General features: G+C 38.2%; 1 protein-coding gene across 1 annotated transcript in view; it reads right to left on the bottom strand.

Annotated features, from left to right (window-relative positions):
• Positions 1 to 18,604, bottom strand: part of Birc6 (baculoviral IAP repeat containing 6) — a 178,633-nt gene that overhangs the window by 34,442 nt on the left and 125,587 nt on the right. Inside the window, exons 56-64 of the mRNA XM_029531207.1 lie at positions 18,260 to 18,389; positions 16,426 to 16,557; positions 15,210 to 15,377; positions 14,099 to 14,272; positions 13,534 to 13,730; positions 10,938 to 11,238; positions 8,701 to 8,918; positions 5,452 to 5,616; positions 5,004 to 5,091 (exon numbers count right to left, since the gene is read on the bottom strand). Coding sequence (XP_029387067.1) covers positions 5,004 to 5,091; positions 5,452 to 5,616; positions 8,701 to 8,918; positions 10,938 to 11,238; positions 13,534 to 13,730; positions 14,099 to 14,272; positions 15,210 to 15,377; positions 16,426 to 16,557; positions 18,260 to 18,389 — 1,573 coding nt within the window. The remainder of the gene's footprint in view (positions 1 to 5,003; positions 5,092 to 5,451; positions 5,617 to 8,700; positions 8,919 to 10,937; positions 11,239 to 13,533; positions 13,731 to 14,098; positions 14,273 to 15,209; positions 15,378 to 16,425; positions 16,558 to 18,259; positions 18,390 to 18,604) is intronic.

The following is an 18,604-nucleotide window of genomic DNA, read 5'->3' as shown; positions in this document are numbered from 1 at the left end:
GTTTTTTCGAGACAGGGTTTCTCTGTGTAGCCCTGGCTGTCCTGAAACTCATTCTTTAGACCAGGCTGGCCTCGAACTCAGAAATCCGCCTGCCTCTGCCTCCTGAGAGCTGGGATTAAAGGCGTGTGCCACCAACGTGCGGCTTTTAAAAAGAATTTTGTTTATATCCATAGATTAGCGAGTGCCATTCTCAATCGCAGTCAGAAAAGTTTCTTCTTGTAGTAGGCAGCAGTCAAACGTAAAGATTCCTAACAAGCCAAAGTGCTGAAAATAAGGACTGTTCTAAATGAGACATCTTCATTGACTCGCCTGAGGTTAGAGAACATCATGAAAGAGACAGAAGAAAGAATGTAAGCAGCAAAGATGGAGAAGAGATATATGGGCTATTCTCTTGAGATAATGTGGTCACACAAGTTACAGTTACCTGCATAAGATATTCACTCAACATCCCAGCACTTCCGTGGGAGGAACTGCTGAGACCCCACCCCTGCTGAAGAGCTACTGGCAATTACTGGCTGCTGCGGAGAGGAATTCACTTTTCTTTGGGTGTGTAAATTCTATTTTTCTTATATTTTCTTTTCTTTTTTAAAAAGATTTATTTATTTATTATATGTAAGTACACTGTAGCTGTCTTCAGACACTCCAGAAGAGGGTGTCAGATCTTGTTACGGATAGTTATGAGCCACCATGGTTGCTGGGGTTTGAACTCTGGACCTTTGGAAGAGCAGTCGGGTGCTCTTACCCACTGAGCCATCTCACCAGCCCTTTCTTATATTTTCTATCCAAGCTCATAACTCTACTCTAGTGAGGATAAAAGAATCCCCCAAAGTGGAAAGTCTTGAAAGAAACTAACCAGTTCTCTTGGCAAATGTAATAATCATAACAAACAAAAGCATACTAAGACATCACAAAACAATGGAGAAATGTGATAACTATATACAACAGACTATCCTAGATTGGATACCAAGACAGAAATCAGACATGAAATAAAATGATGATGGTATTCAGTGAGCTAACACTAAGTTGATTCTTTTGATAACTTGGTATAACAATGAAAGATGTAGCACTCCTGGGAAGATGGTTGGTAATACTGAACTGCCTGCAAGAGCCTCACAACTGTTCTAGGAATATAACCTTACTGTAACGTTAAAGACAAAACAAACCCCATTTTAGTAAAACCTAGCTCTTATGACAACTTAATTGCTCACATCTCCTGCTATACTTCATTGTCTCTCACGCGCATGTGAAACAGGGTAGAAGGGATGGTTGCACACCCTGCTGCCCCAGATGAAGGACGCGAGGCGGGAGGGACATGAGTGTCAGAGCGCCTGCCTACAGAGCGAGGTCCTAGTGAAGAATAGTTAGACATCTTAACACAAGAGCAGCCTCACAAATGGATGCCATTCATTTCAATACAGATTGTCACAGGGCATTAGTCTAGACTCCGTGTCTCCTTGAGGGAAACTTCCTTTGCAGTTTCCTGACCACAAACACAAATAACTTAGAATAACCCCAATTTCTCTTTTGACTCTAAAATACTTTGAAACCAGCCCTAAAAGGTAAAGGCTTTCTAATACTTTAAAGGTTGTTAGCATGCCCCACTAACTGAATACCAAGTAATATAATGTGCCATATGACTTACTATCTTATTTTTTGGAGGAGGGGGACACAACAAAGTACTGTTTTTCAAATGTGAGTAAAGTTCTTAAACATTCCTGAAGGTGACACTGTACCTCCACCTGGTGGCAAATGTGGTAACTACAGGCTTATTAAATGTTACCTGATAGTTAAAATGATGAGTCTGGCCAAAACAGATTTTTTTTTTTTAAGGGTTTATTTATTTATTATGTGTAAGTACACTAGCTGTCTTCAGACACTCCAGAAGAGGGCGTCAGATCTTGTTACGGATGGTTATGAGCCACCATGTGGTTGCTGGGATTTGAACTCCAGACCTTCGGAAGAGCAGTTGGGTGCTCTTACCCACTGAGCCATCTCACTGCCCCCCAAAACAGATTTTTGACATTGTATAATGTATAGGGTAACATGAAGACATTCTCCATACAAGATTCTTCTATCTACCTAAGACATTTCTAGCATAAATAACCACTTTTTCTCTTCAATGGAATTTTTATCATTCCTTTTTATTAGGATATGTTACTATTTACTATGCTCAGTATTGTAATTCAACAAGTACATACAACATGTGGGAATAGAAACAGATGATTCAGGTAAATCTCTGTGACATCGATGCCAGATGTGACAGAGCTAGTTCTAGTACAGCCAGGACAGCCAGGCAGGCAGGCAAGATTGAGTGTTCGCATCTGCCCCCCCCCATTGTCTAGAAAAACAAAACAAAACAAAACAAAACAAAACAAAACAAAACAAAAGAAAGATAATTAGCACACCTTTCTCTGTAAAACAAATGCATGTATGGGGAGAGAGCACGCTTGGAGTTTAGAGAGCTTCCACTCTGGTCTTCTAGTGTGGTAGCAAGTGTCTTTGCCAACTGAACCAGCTCAGTGGCTGAGTAATTAGCATTTGTTATCTCCAAAAATATATCACGTATACATGCTGGGATCCTTCCAATTTTTGTTTAGTTTGAAATTCATAATTTAACTGCTGCAAACTAGGCTGGCTTATAACTCTCCCAGACCAAATATGGGTGCCAGGCATCAGAGGCCAGCGGGGGTGTCAAGACTCCCCGAGTCTGGAGTGTTCCTCATATGCAAATAAAAAAATGTTATATGTTATGGTTGAAGCATATGCCACTTTAAAAAAAATCTTAGATGATAAAGCTGCATCTTGGCTATTGTAAATAGTGCATGCATGCGCATGCACACATACACATTTGTCTTATCCTTTTATTTCCATTAGATGTACATACACACACCCAATAGTGAAATTTCTAAATCATGCAATAATTCCTTATAATTTTTTTGAAATTTAGATTTATTTTGTGTGTATGAATGTTTTGTATGTTTGTACATATGGGTACCACATACACCCCTGGTACCTTTGGAGGACCAAAGAGGGTGTCAGATACCCTAGAATTAAAGTTACAGGTGGCTGAGAGTCACTACATGGGTGCTGGGAACTGAACCTAAGTGCTTTACAAGAGCAACAAAACTGCTTTTAACTGCAGAACCATCATTCCATTCCCTTCATATATAAGAAGCCTACAGAATGACTATACTCTACATCACATTAAGAGTCTATGCATGGGCTGGTGAGATGGCTCAGTGGGTAAGAGCACCCGACTGCTCTTCCGAAGGTCCGGAGTTCAAATCCCAGCAACCATATGGTGGCTCATAACCATCCATAACAAGATCTGACACCCTCTTCTGGAGTGTCTGAAGACAGCTACAGTGTACTTACATATAATAAATAAATAAATCTAAAAAAAAAAAAAAAAAAGTCTATGCATAGCAAAATAAACTGCCAAATAGCCAAGGGGTAGGTTATAGAAAGTGATACTTTCGCAAACCCTTTGAGACTTACATTACTTAAACTCAATGGCAACATAATCTATGTAATCCACACACACACAAAAAGATCTAAACAGAAGTTTCTTAAAAGATAGCAAAGGGCCAACTTCAGGATCACCAAGGACATGAGAAATAAATAACTTCAGGATTGCTGATCACTAAGGAAATGAGCTATAACATCACCTCAGCCAGATCAGTGAAATAATGGTGTCTTATGTTTGGAATCTGTTGGAATGTCCAGAAACAAACATGTTTCTCCTTACATATAAGAGAAATGCATCTTCCTTTCTGGATTATAAAAAGGACCAAATTAGTGGAGGGATCTAGTAGGAGAGCAATTCATTAAACATACTCAATAAAGAAGGTGAATTGTCCAGAATTTATGTGAACAAAATTGTATTTGCATAAATCTCCATGTTTCTAAAAGTATTTACTAATCTTAAATTTCCAAATAAAAGTTAGAATCTAAAACTAATACTAACTATAGCTACCAATAGCATATATAAAAGAATATATATGCACATATTTATAATTATATATGTATATATACACAAAACAATAGCATATTCATTATGGTATCACAAGTGAAAAGAATCAAGTGAGAGATTAAACACCAAATTTAACAGTGGCTACCTCTAACAAGAGGATCTCGCCGGGCAGTGGAGGCGCACTCCTTTAATCTCAGCACTTGGAAGGCAGAGGCAGGTGGATTTCTGAGTTCGAGGTCAGCCTCATCTACAGAGTGCGTGTGGACGTTGTACATCGTGGTGCGGAGCCTAGTGCGCACCACGATGTACAACGTCCACAAGCAGGATTTTTTTATTTCCATTAGATGTACATACACACACCCAATAGTGAAATTTCTAAATCATGCAATAATTCCTTATAATTTTTTTGAAATTTAGATTTATTTTGTGTGTATGAATGTTTTGTATGTTTGTACATATGGGTACCACATACACCCCTGGTACCTTTGGAGGACCAAAGAGGGTGTCAGATACCCTAGAATTAAAGTTACAGGTGGCTGAGAGTCACTACATGGGTGCTGGGAACTGAACCTAAGTGCTTTACAAGAGCAACAAAACTGCTTTTAACTGCAGAACCATCATTCCATTCCCTTCATATATAAGAAGCCTACAGAATGACTATACTCTACATCACATTAAGAGTCTATGCATGGGCTGGTGAGATGGCTCAGTGGGTAAGAGCACTCGACTGATCTTCCAAAGGTCCGGAGTTCAAATCCCAGCAACCACATGGTGGCTCATAACCATCCGTAACAAGATCTGACTCCCTCTTCTGGAGTGTCTGAAGACAGCTACAGTGTACTCACATATAATAAATAAATAAATCTTTAAAAAAACAAAAACAAAAACAAAAAAACTGTACAAAATGACACTTCAAAATGACGGCAATTTCATTTGTTTCTATGATATAAAGATGCCCCCTCCTATTTTCAACTTGCTTGATTCTGGAATCAGTATAGAACAATTTGAACTGAAAGTGAGCTACAGGTACAGTTTAGCTGCCCAGTATATGCGTAGCAGGTATGAAGTACCAGTGCAGAATGGAGTGCAAATACTGGGTTGTAAGCATAGGTCAGAGGCTTTACGTTAAAACAACGGGGTAACTAGCAGATGTTATGTTTCTAAATCAAAGGAGAACTGTATCCCCTCACTTTCCTCTGAGGTGAGAAGCTAACCGAGGGGAATATATTAAGAATTACAAGCATAAAAGACCATTCTTTAAGCCATGGTTTTTATCCTGCATTCGGAGAAGAAAACAAAAGCACGTCTAACAATGCTGGAGCACATCTGTCATGATTGCACTTGAAGGTGAAGAAAGGAGGATCAGAGTGCAAGGGCTGCCTAGAAAACAGGAAACATCTCAGCAAAAAGGAAAAAGAGAAAACACCTAATGACCCGAGTAAATCACCGTACTAATCACAACAGACACACGAGCATACCTGCAACAGGCAGGTCACATGCTCCTCTTCTAGCCTCTGTTTAGTTAAGGCTTGTTCCACGTCCCATCCTGACGCAGTGGAACCTGTGCCAAAGCCAGTCCCTTTGGCCCAATACAGCTGCTGTTCTTCTGTTGATGTAGGGTTATGAGAATTTGACACCTGTGGCTTTTAAGAAGAGGAAAATTACTAGTGTTTGGTATTATTTGTTTTTTAAAAAAATTATCATTAGGACTATCCAAAAGATTAACAATATAAAAATCAATTTGACCATTCATCTAAAAGTTGAAAACTACTGTGACACTCGTAGGCACACACCCAACAAGATGAAAACTGGTGCTAAAATAAACATTTGTACACACTTGTACACAGCAGTACTATTCACCACAATCCAAGGACAAAAAGACCCTAAATGCCTGCCAATGAATGAATACACTGAACTAATCAAGGGAACACTCTCCAGCTGCAAGAAGGTAAACTAATGCATACTGTATAAAGAAAATTTGAAAATATTAAATGCTCAAATCAAAGAACACCAGAGAGACACACATACAGAGACATACATACATACATACAGACATACATACATATATACATACAGACACACACACACACACACACACACACACACACACACAGGTGGGAAGGAGGTTAAAAAAAGGAGGGAGAGAGAATGAATTAGGAAAAGGGGGATGGACAAAAGAGTAAGAACCCATCTCATAAACCAAAATAAATAAATAAATCCTTAATGTGAACTATAATAGGCATATAGAAAAAACCACAGAACCAAGAAATTAGACAAACTACAATATAAACATTAACCATACAAATCAAGAATGAGGTCGATCGTAGGCTGGGCATGATAGTACATCCCTTTACATCCAGCAGTGGCAGGACTATCGTCTATCTACAAGTTTGAGGCCAACCTGGTCCACAGAGCAAGTTCTAGGACAGCCAGGGATACACAGAGAAACCCTTTCTTGAATGAATGAATGAATGAATGAATGAATGAATGAATGAATGGATGAGTGTAAGAGGGAGGGAGGGGAGGAGGGAGGAAGGGAGGTAGGGATAGAACACAGAAAAGTTAAATTAAATTAAACTAAAAAAAAAAAAAAAAAAAAAGTTAAATTAAATTAAAAGTTAATTCCGAGCTTAATTCCACTACAGCTAACCTTGATCTACAAGTTTGAGGCCAACTTGGTCCACATAGCAAGTTCTAACTTGAGTTTTCACTCTAAAAATGTTTCTTTGGGATTTCCTATTGTCATGTTTTAATTTTTGTATTTACTCACTCAACTCTTTCATTCCCTCGGTTTGGGTAATAAACATGGATGCACACATGCCACAGCACGCTGGCAGATGTCAGACAGTAAGTTTTAGGGAGTGCGTTCTCTCCTTCTGCTGGGGACCAAACTCACACAGCTATGGAGAGCTCCTCCTCTCTTAGCCGTCTTATCAGGTCATTCCCTTTGCTGGGCTCTTTTTGTTACGGTTTTTTTTTGTTTTTTTTTGTTTTTTGTTTTTTTTTTTTTGTTTGCTTGTTTTTTGTTTTTGCTTATGGGTTGTTTTTGTTTTGCTTTGGTCAGTATAGCCAAAGCTGGCCTCGAGCACAAAACAGCCTTCTGCCTTACCCTCCCAACCTATGAATAACATGCATAACCCCCCCCAGGCTAGCCTCCTAAGGTTTAAAAACAAAATACAAAGTAGCAGGGAAGGAACACAGATAAGTATGATTTTACAGTAGGGCAGAAAGACTAAGTGAGCAAATGATGTACATTTTTAAAACCTGAGCATTTTGAATAACTGTTTAAGGTGATAAAAATGCTACTGTGTTCTGATTATAACCAATGAAATTTATCGATTGAAACATTACACTGTATACCATAATACAAACACTTCTGCACAAGGACATCCAAGTGAACATGAGACATTCTCAATTGCTCTCCATCTTATTTTAGAGACAAGATCTCTCACTGAGCCTGGGGCTTAATTTTACTAGAACGTCTGGTTTTCTGAGCACTGGGATCAAAGGAGAATGTCAACTTATCCAGGTTTTTTTGTTTTTTTGTTTTTTGTTTATCGAGACAGGGTTTCTCTTTGTAGCCCTTGCTGTCCTGGAACTCATTCTGTACACTAGGATGGCCTCGAACTCAGAAATCTGCCTGCCTCTGCCTCCCAAGTACTGGGATTAAAGGCGTGTGCCACCACCACCCGGCTCATCCAACTTTTTAACTTGGGTTCTAAAGATTCAAACTTGGGTCTTTAGGCTCACAAAGACTTTACTGGCAGGCATTTCTTAACACTGGAACAGTATTTGTATACAAATCTCATATACTGTATTAAAATTTTTTTTTCAAATTTTTATATATACACAAAACCAAATGAACTTTAAATAAGGACTATTTCCCCCTTTGCCAGCGTGTGTGTGCATGTGTGTGTTTTGGGGTTGGGGATGGGGGTGGGGTGAGGGTGTCTTACTGTATTATATAACTTACCATTCAATAATATGATTCTCTAAAATGAGAAGAGGACGTCAACACATCCTAACAAGTGGGGAGGTTCTAACTAGCCATTTCTTACTTTCTCTTACTTAAAATCTATTTGTTTCTGTTTCCATGTGAGCATTTTACCTCCATTTATGAGTTGCATGGCTATGCTCAATGGCTCCAGAAGTCTGAATAGGGCATTGGATCCCCAGGAAATAGAGATATGCATAACTATAAACCACTCACTATGTGGAAGCTGGGGATGGAGCCTGGGTCCTTTGAAAGCAAGAGCAACAAGTGCTCTTTACCACTAAGCAATCTCTGTAGCCCCACTGTCTGTTTCTTAAACTGGTGGGTAAATCTGATTTTTTTCTTAGGAGGGTAGCAGAGAAAACAAGTGATAGTTTCTCTTTCAGACGTCCCATAGTAATTATAAAATCTAAATTCTGAAATTTGGAGTTTATACTCTCACTTTATACTCTCATCAAGTAAGTTTAGATTTTTCATAACTTAAAGCAGTGGTTCTCAACCTCTAGTTCCCTTTGAGGGTTTAACAAGCCTTTCTTTCACAGGGGTCACCTAAGACCAAAGGTAGGAAAACACAGATATTTACATTACAATTTATAACAGTAGCGAAATAACACGAAGTAGCAGTGAAAATGACTTTCTGGCTGGGTTGTGATAACATGAGGAACTGTATTAAAGGGTCACAGCATTAGGAAGGTTGAGAACCAGTGACTTAGCAAATCTGTATGAAACCTACCTCAGTCTGGCTAAGGCTAGAGTTTGGAACTCGTGGTGCATGATGACTCAGAGCTGAGAGACAGACAAGAATTAGGTGCAAAGCTCCAATTTCCAGTGCCATCCTCCGCAGAAGCACACCATCATCAGTTGTCAAGGGAGTAGCACTAAACAAGCTGCGAAGAACGTGGAAAGGAAGGGTTGGAAGCACATTGGCTGATGGAGACTGCAGAATGTGACCTTTGAAAAAAAGAGGGGTAAAATTAAAGACACTTGAAAATAAGCGCTTACACATAGGGTCACACGTAATAACAACAAAGTAAGGTTTTATCATTAAATTTATTATAAAGCAGGGTGACTGTGAGACTGTTATCTTTATTAAAGTATCAAGAAAGTCTCTGGAACACAACACACACAAAAGCTCTGAAATTTTACAGATATGTAACAGCCATCAACGACAACAAAAATAATATGAACGGGCTGGTGAGATGGCTCAGTGGGTAAGAGCACCCGACTGCTCTTCCAAAGGTCCGGAGTTCAAATCCCAGCAACCACATGGTGGCTCATAACCATCCATAACAAGATCTGACGCCCTCTTCTGGAGTGTCTGAAGACAGCTACAGTGTACTTACATATAATAAATAAATAAATCTTTAAAAAAAAAAAAATATGAACTAAATGTGAAATGAAATCTAATTTTTTTTTTTTAATTTTAGAAGACAAGGTTCTCTATGTAGCCTAGGATAGCCTCCAATTCATAAAGAGCTGCTTGTCTCTGCCTATATCTCCTCACTACTGAGATAAAAAGTGCACCAAGGAATAAGAAATTTCCTACAACCATCAATCAGAAAGTAACTGGTGTCCTTCCAAATGGTTTTCTTATGAACAATAACAAATAAAACGATTTTCTTTTGTATAATAGTTTTGCGTTGCTTTAATCAGAATGTGATAAACACAAGCAATAAAGCACTATATGAGCAGAATGAGTACTGCAGAAATGAAATCATGCATTACAGCAGCCATTCCTTGCACTTCTGTGTGCAAGCTAAGGCAACATCAAGTCTACTCTTTCCCCTTTGCTGCTTATGATCGATCAGCAGTAAAATGTTATTGAGTGAACAATTAAGAGGAATCCAAATGAAAATGAACTTTCCTCTACTACCTCAACTGCGATCAATCAATCTCTTATTACATTAAATAACAGTATGAAATATATAGTATATATGTTTAATATACTATATATAACAGTATCAAATATATAGTATATATATTTAATAGATATATAATATAGTATACTGTAATAATCTTAGCTCTCTTCTCTTTGTCCACAGTAATGCTACAGGTTTATGCTTCTTGCTTTTCTCTAGCTCCTTGTTTTGTTTCTACAGTACAGGAGATTGGACTTTGGCCTTGTTGCAAACACTGATCCAAGTTTAGTGTTTCAACTGAACTCGGGACCTCTGGAAGAACAGTCAGTGCTCCAGATTAATTTTCTTGGGGGGGGGGGGTTATGGCCCCATTGCTCATAATAGTTTAATCAATATTTGGTATTCATAATCCTATAACAACTTTTCTTAAAGGAAGCACTTTTCATTGCTTCTCTATGCAGACTCCCGTGTATCCAGGCTGTCACTAAACCCAGTACATCGTCAAGGGCAGTTTGGAAACCTGCTACTGAGCTCTTGAACTCTGAGACTGAAAACACGTACCCCATCACAACTGTTTAGAAGTGCCTTTCATACAGATTTGAATGTGCTAGCTCCCCCCTGCCCATATACTCAATGCTTGCAACTCTTCTGCTCTGAAATACTCTCCCCAAATTAAATTTTGCCTATCCTTCAGCGCACCACCCAAAACTGCTATCCAGCTCCACACTTACACATCTGTAAGAAAGTGCCTCACACCTCAGAGGCTCCCAGAATACTCAGTGCTGCTCCTCTAAGCTGTCAGAGTCAGTATGCTCTCATACCTACTACTACAGCAACTAGTCCTACTTCCTGATTACATAATTCCAATGTCACCTAGTATAAACTGAATGCAATTTATAAACTTCCTTTATAAATACAAAATTTCTTAGGATTACCATATTTAATATTGAAAACCTCAATAAAAATTACAAACCATGTAAATAGCTTTACTATAAAGTCAACAGTTAAGAAGATGAAATACTCTAGCCAAATGCATCCACCCCATTTGTGTATGTGCTGTGTATGTTTGTGTATGTGCGGATGAATGGAAGCAGTAACTGGAAACACTCACTGCCTTCTCCATCGTCTGTGACCCCCAACACCAATCGAAGAAGGCACTGGGCATGCTTTCTCTCTTTCAGGAGCACTTCAGCATAGCCCGGAAGACGAAGAAATAATCCAAAAGCAGCCAAAGAATGGGCAGGGATGGGAGAAGTGGCTTGCACCGCTGACTTCACGGGTGGAGGCTCCGCTGCAATAGTCTCTGGAGCTTCATAAACCAGTTCACCTGATTGTTCTATGGTTACCCATTCAAACTGATCACTATCTTTTGGCTTTTCCTGAGTGGTGGAAGCTACCACTGGAGCACTCACCTAAAGAAAAAGAGAAGTGTTATCTTCATTCAATACTGGGCTTCAGATGAACTCTGTTTTAAAAATATAGTAACAAACACCGAGAAGAGTATGACATCACAAGCATCCATGTCAGAACAGCACTTTCCTATTCACAGTCCGTGAAATAACGACAGACTGACTTCAAAACATGCCAACAACCTGTAGTTCACCAAACCCATTCACTCATTCATCTTGCTAAGGATCTATTTTTATATATAGCTCTGGCTGGCCTAGAATTCAAGAGATCCGCTTACCTCTACTTCCAGAGAGGTGGTGCTAACGTGCAATGATATCCAGACCCTTTATTTCTATGTGTGACTATATGTGTAAGTGAATGTTGGGCTTTCATTACAGCCCAGAGGCATATGGCAAGTCCCTAGGAGCGCTATACCCACAAAGTCTCACCAACATGACTGCCTGAATCAGAGCTAAGTAAGGCTAACACCAACAGACACGCCAATTGGACAGGGGAAGGCATGTGAGGGCTCAACCACACACACAAAACTATAAGCCAGGAAGGAGTACTGAGAGGGGAGAAGCAGTCTTCCTAGGGAGGAGCAGATCAATTAGTTATCAACGTTAACGGTCAGCTCTGAGAGCAAGCAAACAAGTAACACTGTACAGACTGAGCAAGTTATATTTATATATTTAGGAAGACACACACACACACACATGCACACATACACGTATATAATAACAATAACTGAAAAAAGGCCATGATTTTGAAGGAGAACAAGAGGGGTATATTAGAGAGTATGAAGGAAGAAAAAGAGAGAAACAAGTCAATACATAATAATAACAAAAAAGAGGAAGAAAGAGGGAGGGAAGGAGGGAAGGAGGAAACTGTAGACAGTGGTCAGCAAGGGCAACTTTCTGACTCTGCCGTTCTTTCTATATGTATCACCTGGTGCTGAAATATTAGGAAACCATTCCTTTCTTTCTAATAGGGTATCCATTTGCTTTCTAATTTTACTCTACAAGTTACTAAAATCTATTTATTTTGATGACCTAGTGCAATCAGATTTGGTAACAAGATTCTCCTTCAAGCAATCATCTGCATCCCTTTAACATCGTTAAATCACCCTAAGAATTTCCCCCATTTTCTAGTACATGTCATTCTAGACTTTCCAGAACATTTCTTGGTCCTGCCCTTGAACTTCGTGGATCCAAAATTTCCGTTTTTTATAGTGGAAACACAATATTGCTAGGGAAAGTCTATGTTCTAGGCACAATCTAAGAAATCCATATATACTCATGTATGCATATATGAGGGAGTTTCCATACTGAAACATCTATTCTTAGCCCTTTAAACTATCATAGCCATAAAATGGGGGGAAAAGAATGATTATATAGTTGACTACAGAGACAAGACAATACAATGCAACATATATTTTTAGATGTAGTCCCTAGTCCAGTGGCTCTCAGCTTTCCTAATGCTGTGACACTTTACTGTTGCCGTGACCCCACTATAAATTACTTTGGAGCTACTTCAGAACTAAAATTTTTCCTTTATGAACTGTAATGTAAATATCTGATAGCCAGGATTATCTGATATGTAACTTCCAAAAGTTACAGAACCCATAGGTTGAGAACCACTGTTGTAGACTGTATTCCAAACCATGCAAAAGAAAAATATAGTGGGTTTTGTTTCTTCTCTTTTTTTTTTTTTTTTTTTTTTTTGAGAAAAGGTATTGCTATCTGCAGCCCAAAAACGAACTCAAGCTGGCATTCTGTCCAAGCTCTTCAAGTGCTAAAATTATGCCAGGATACCCACTAGATTTTTCCATGTCTGTTAAAACATTCCAGAGACAATTGGGAAAACTTTGCATTAACATGAAAGAACATGAAAAGAACACAAACATCAAATGGCAGGGACAAGATAAAACTGATGTGGGCTAAAATGATGATTTAAAACTATCTACATTGGAAATGGTATCAAAAAGAGCAGAAGTTAAATAAGGCATAAATATGAGTGATTCACTATTATTTTACTCTCATTTACAGCAATAACCACAATCAAAACCACATCCAAGCCACATACAGAAAAGTGGATGTTAGTGTGATGATCATAACATTAACATCAAGGGAAAAGTCATAAGAAATGAGGTTCCCTATTCCCAGCTGATCCTCATATATTCTATAAAAGCCAATCTGTGACTTATCCAATGATCAAAAATTATAAGGCCAAGAATATTCTTAAAAGGTTATTGCAAGTAACTTAAAGCAGAAAACCTCACTATACCAAAATGCACCATGGTAGGAGGCTTAGCTTACCTGCTGAATCACTTCTGGATAGAGCATGGGCAGTCTCTCTGCAATAAGAGCCAGTCCACCCATTCCTGCAAAAACCTGTAATGGTGACTGAATGGGACAGGTTTCCAGCAAAGACTCATCCAATACTCCATCCATGCACTCATCACTCGGGGTAAGAGCCTCATCCTCTGGACAGCTGCCAATTAGGTCTCCATGGTCTATATAATACACAAAACTCAGTATGTAAGAAACGACCTATGTATGTATACAATGTGCTTTCATTTATAAAAACATACACTGTACAAAAAGAAAGAGCAAGGGTGACAAGACGCTCCACAGCTTAAAGGAGTGCTCGCTGTGTGACTTAAAGGAGTGCTCGCTGTGTAACTCAACGGACATGGGCTGGCTGGTGAATGTCATAGCTGGTCCAGCACTGGGATTAAAAGCAGGAACCATCAAACTCAGCTTTATCATTTGAATGCTGGAGCTCAAACTTGATGTTTATGCTTGCACATCAAGTACTTTACTGACTGAGACCTCTTGTCACCAATGAACAGCAAAATTTAAAGGAGTGCCATCTACATACCTTTTTCAGGGTGCAGTCTTTTGAAAGAATCTGTTTTTGACAAACTTGGATCTGTAATGACTTTTGATCCCAATTTAACAGTAAGATCTATTGAACGGTAACCTTGAGGAAGTTTTCGGTCATAGAGGAGAGTTAAAAGCTGGGCAAGTGTCATTTCTGCTGGTAATGGCTGACCTACAAAAATTACATGATCAAAATAAAATCTAAGAGCGAGACATTTTTACTTGGTTTGACATTGTTAACTAATCATTATTTTTATTAATCAGGGACAAGAGTCTATTAAATACTCTATTAAATATTAAATTAAATATTAAATATTAAATACTCCTATTTCAAAACAGTTTAAAATTACCCATTGGTAAGTCTACAAAAGTCAAACTGTTTCCAACATACATATAGATTAATACCCAGAAAAATATCTACAGAATACCAAGGTCAAACAAATGACTGAGGAGATATTCTACGATATAACATTTGCAAATATTTTCATAGGGGCTTAGGTAACAAATATCGTAAGCAATGGGGTCCACATGGCTGCAATTACTACCTATACCTAAGAATAATACATTAAACATGGGCAAACATATTATAATAAAACTTTATTTACAAAGAGACATAGTAACCCACCAGTCCTAGTTTCTTCACCTCTACTATAAACCTTGGATGTGAAGTTAAGAAAGGACATCATTCAAGCATTACTTGGCAATAAGAATATGGCACAGCAATAATGAATATCACATTAACAAATGAAAAACATTGGTCAAAGAATTTGATGTGGAAAGAATATGTTAATTACCACTGCTCTACCTTGAAATGCTTGGCTAGAATTATACCTACCAAACCTACCTATGCTACTTCTGCACTTTACCATCTGTGCTCAAAGCAAGGGTAAAGAAGATATAAAAGTGAAAAGAAACATAACTTCGTGTCACTGAAACAGACATTTAAAAGATTATTCTTTGAGCATGTTATTTCTTCCTAAAAGGAACTGTGTAGAAAAAAATCCTCAAGAGGACCTCATTAATCTCATGCAGAGCAAGAGAAGAAACATGTGATTTATGCACTGTTATGTTTCAGAACTGCTCTGACATTCACTCAGCATGAGTGTTACCTGCCAAGAGTCTGTGGAACAGATGAAACACAGGGACGGTGATGATTTTGTTAGCGGTGTCTGCGCTTGAGGATGTACTTCCTATCTTATCAGGAGCTGTTCTTCCTCTCCTGGATGGTGGGCGAGGTGGTGTGGATGCCACGGCACGTTTAGACTGTGATTTCAGCCCTAAGAGATAATAACTGGTTAAGTTTTTTTCTTTTTCTTTTTTTTCTTTTAACCTTTTCTAGCTAAGACATGAAGTAAAAATTTCTAAAAAGTTTTAATAAACTAGACATTCCTAATACCAAATCAGTAATCTAGTATCTACACCTCCAACTCTTTCTGATCTTTTAGGCATGCCATAAATAATTTTGGCTTTCCATCTATAATTGCCAAGAAAATAAAAATACTACAAGCTGCCATCAATTATTAGATACATATGGCTATTCAAACAAAAAAATAGTAGTTTTGGAAAATAGGTATAAGAGACCTCATGTTGATTTATGATAAGGATGACAAATATACCAATATGCTGATCAAGGAGAAATCTTAAGTTTACATTCTTTTTTTTTTTTTTTTAAGATTTATTTATTTATTATATGTAAGTACACTATAGCTGTCTTCAGACACTCCAGAAGAGGGCGTCAGATCTTGTTACAGATGGTTGTGAGTCACCATGTGGTTGCTGGGATTTGAACTCCGGACCTTCGGAAGAGCTGTCGGGTGCTCTTACCCACTGAGCCATCTCACCAGCACTTAAGTTTATATTCTTTCTCACATACTTTTTACCACATACTGGTTACCACACACTTTTTAAATGTACAGCCTTTTCATTTGAACTAAAAGTGTCTCAATTCTGTGAAAAACATAGTCCTACAAAACTAACAGTCACCCTGGATAATATTTTTCTTTTTCCAAATGCAATACTAGAAATTTAAATGTTTTAAATGTTTTATGCAATGAAAACACTATAAATGAAAACCAGAAAGTCTTTTTGCTTTAGTTTTAACATGTGTTTAAGAAGGATGTTACATAAAAGTATCAGTGGATTTTTTCAGGCATGTTATGATAAGGACACTTTATCAAGATAAAGTATAGTATGTATGTTATTTATTCATACATGTTTAGTTCCTGGTGGAGTGTAGTAAGTAACCTTTGGGCAGTAAACAGATGTAAGTAATTCTACTGACAACCAGAGATGTCAGAGTGACGTGACAGAAACCACACAGCTTACCAGAGGCAACCACGACGCTGTAGTTATCCTGAAATCCATTTTCTGCCTTAACTTTTTCTTTCTCTTCATGGTTCTTCTTTTCTTTATCATCCTTTTGCTCACTAAGAAGTTTAGCTGTGATACTTGGGGTATCTGCAAGACAATACTGTCTAAAATACAGGGTTTTCTACATCATCCAAAAGGAAAGCAACAGTTTTAGTTTTGTTTTAATAGATAAGCTGCCATATCCAAATAAAAAATAAAAAACAAAAACAAATTTGTTTTGACATGCAGTTATCATAACATTAAAATTCTATTGTATTCTCTGTTATAGCTGCAGGGAAGAACTGCAATTTTATAAAACAATTGTGTCATCTATAAGGAATGTAAACTAAAAATCAGTCTTTTCTTGCTATGATACACAGCCTCACTCTGATACTGAGACCTAATTCCCAGGTTCCTGCGACCCTCCTGCTCAGACTCCAGACACTTTATAGTAGGTGAGTAATTTCACACACATAGTCTGACTTACTACCTACAAATGCTGACACGTCCTCACTTTCTTCTTTTTCTCTAAACATGGAACACTTTATGTACTTCCTGTCCTGTGCAGGGTCTAACCCCCCGTTATCTATCCCTGCTGCTGAAGGGCCTCCCCAGTCTTTTCTGGCTATCTTTAACTGTGAGCTCTGGATTTTATGTGATACAAGGACAGCTCCCACCTTTTCCTTCACTAATTCCCAGAAACACATTGGTCTTCCACTTACGAATATAGATATATACTATTTTTAATGTGATAACATACATATTACCAGCTTACTTTTAAATCTAATGTACACATAACTGTTTTCAGGGGCACAATGTGTTCTTCTCATAAGTCCATCTCTAGAGAAAACTGCAGTTTTTTATGAAAAAAATTTTATTCACTCAATAACTACAACTTTTGTGATGATCACAATGCCATTAAAAGCAGCTTTTTCTAGCTGGGCATGGTGGCACGTGCAGGTAGATCTCGAAATTACAGCCAACCTGGTCAACAATGTGAGATCTAAAACTAGTCAGGGCTCTGTTACACACAGAAACCCCATCTAGGAAAACAACCCAACAAAAAAGCCCCCTTTTCTCACTGCATGGCTTCACTGCTTACGAGCACCTAGGGAAGATGGTTCACTCTGCTTTCTTCAGCAGCCATTATCCTCTCATGAGGAACTAGGAGATCCTACTCCTCTGATTTTCACCTTTGAACATTTGTTAATTTTACCTCTAGATTCAGAAAACACTTATTAATTTGAAACCTGCCACAGATACACTAATGCAACAATAGCATGACCTCATGGTTATGTAGAGGGAAAATCCTCCAAAGGTTTCTAGTCAACTGTTTCCATTTCTAGCTCCGGCCCTGCCATCACAAGACATTGCTGACATCATAACTAAGAATATTATTGCCTGAAGGTAATAGTTACTATTGCTAACTTAATTAGAATTGTTTCTGTCCTCAAGCTATGAAGACATTTAGAAACTCTTGGTTATGAATCGATTTCTGAGAGGATAGAAACAATAAAACGAAGTTATAAGGGACTGAAGAGATGACGCGGTAGCTAAGAGTACTTGCTGCTCCTACCCAGGGGTTCAGTCCTCAGGAACCACATGGTGTCTTAGAGCTGCTTCTACCTCCAGCTCCAGAGGCTCTGGCACACACTCTTTTCAACTCTGTGGGTGCTGCATGCATGTCATACACAGACATACATATGCAGGCAAAACAATCATACGGATAAATTAAAAATAAATCTTTTCCTTTTAAGTTCAAACGCATGAAACTGGGTTAAAGAAAACTTAAAACTTAAGTCTTGCTTACCTGAAACTCTATCGAGCACGTCTGACAACGTTGTTGAGACTGGCAAATGCAGAGTACGAAACTTATGGCCTGCTCCGAACATTGGGTGTTGGATGACATGGCTAGTTGCATTAATTCTCCCTTTATATAGCTAAGAAAAAAGTTAATTAATTTAGAAGTAAGTGTTTTAGGATACATACTATCAGGAATCAATTTCAAAGATATAGATGAATAAAAAGCTTAATAATAATATTTTGTATGTTTTGCATATCTCTGGCATGCTTTACCTAGGAATTGTTGATCAGCTTGTTAGATTGGAAGTATCAATGGTATCAAATATTCGGTGTGCCCACAAAACAAAACATA

This window comes from Mus pahari, chromosome 18 (assembly GCF_900095145.1).
Source record: "Mus pahari chromosome 18, PAHARI_EIJ_v1.1, whole genome shotgun sequence".
Lineage (NCBI taxonomy): Eukaryota > Metazoa > Chordata > Mammalia > Rodentia > Muridae > Mus > Mus pahari.
Note: the sequence above shows the minus strand (reverse complement) of the source record. Positions and strands in the feature narration are given on the sequence as shown.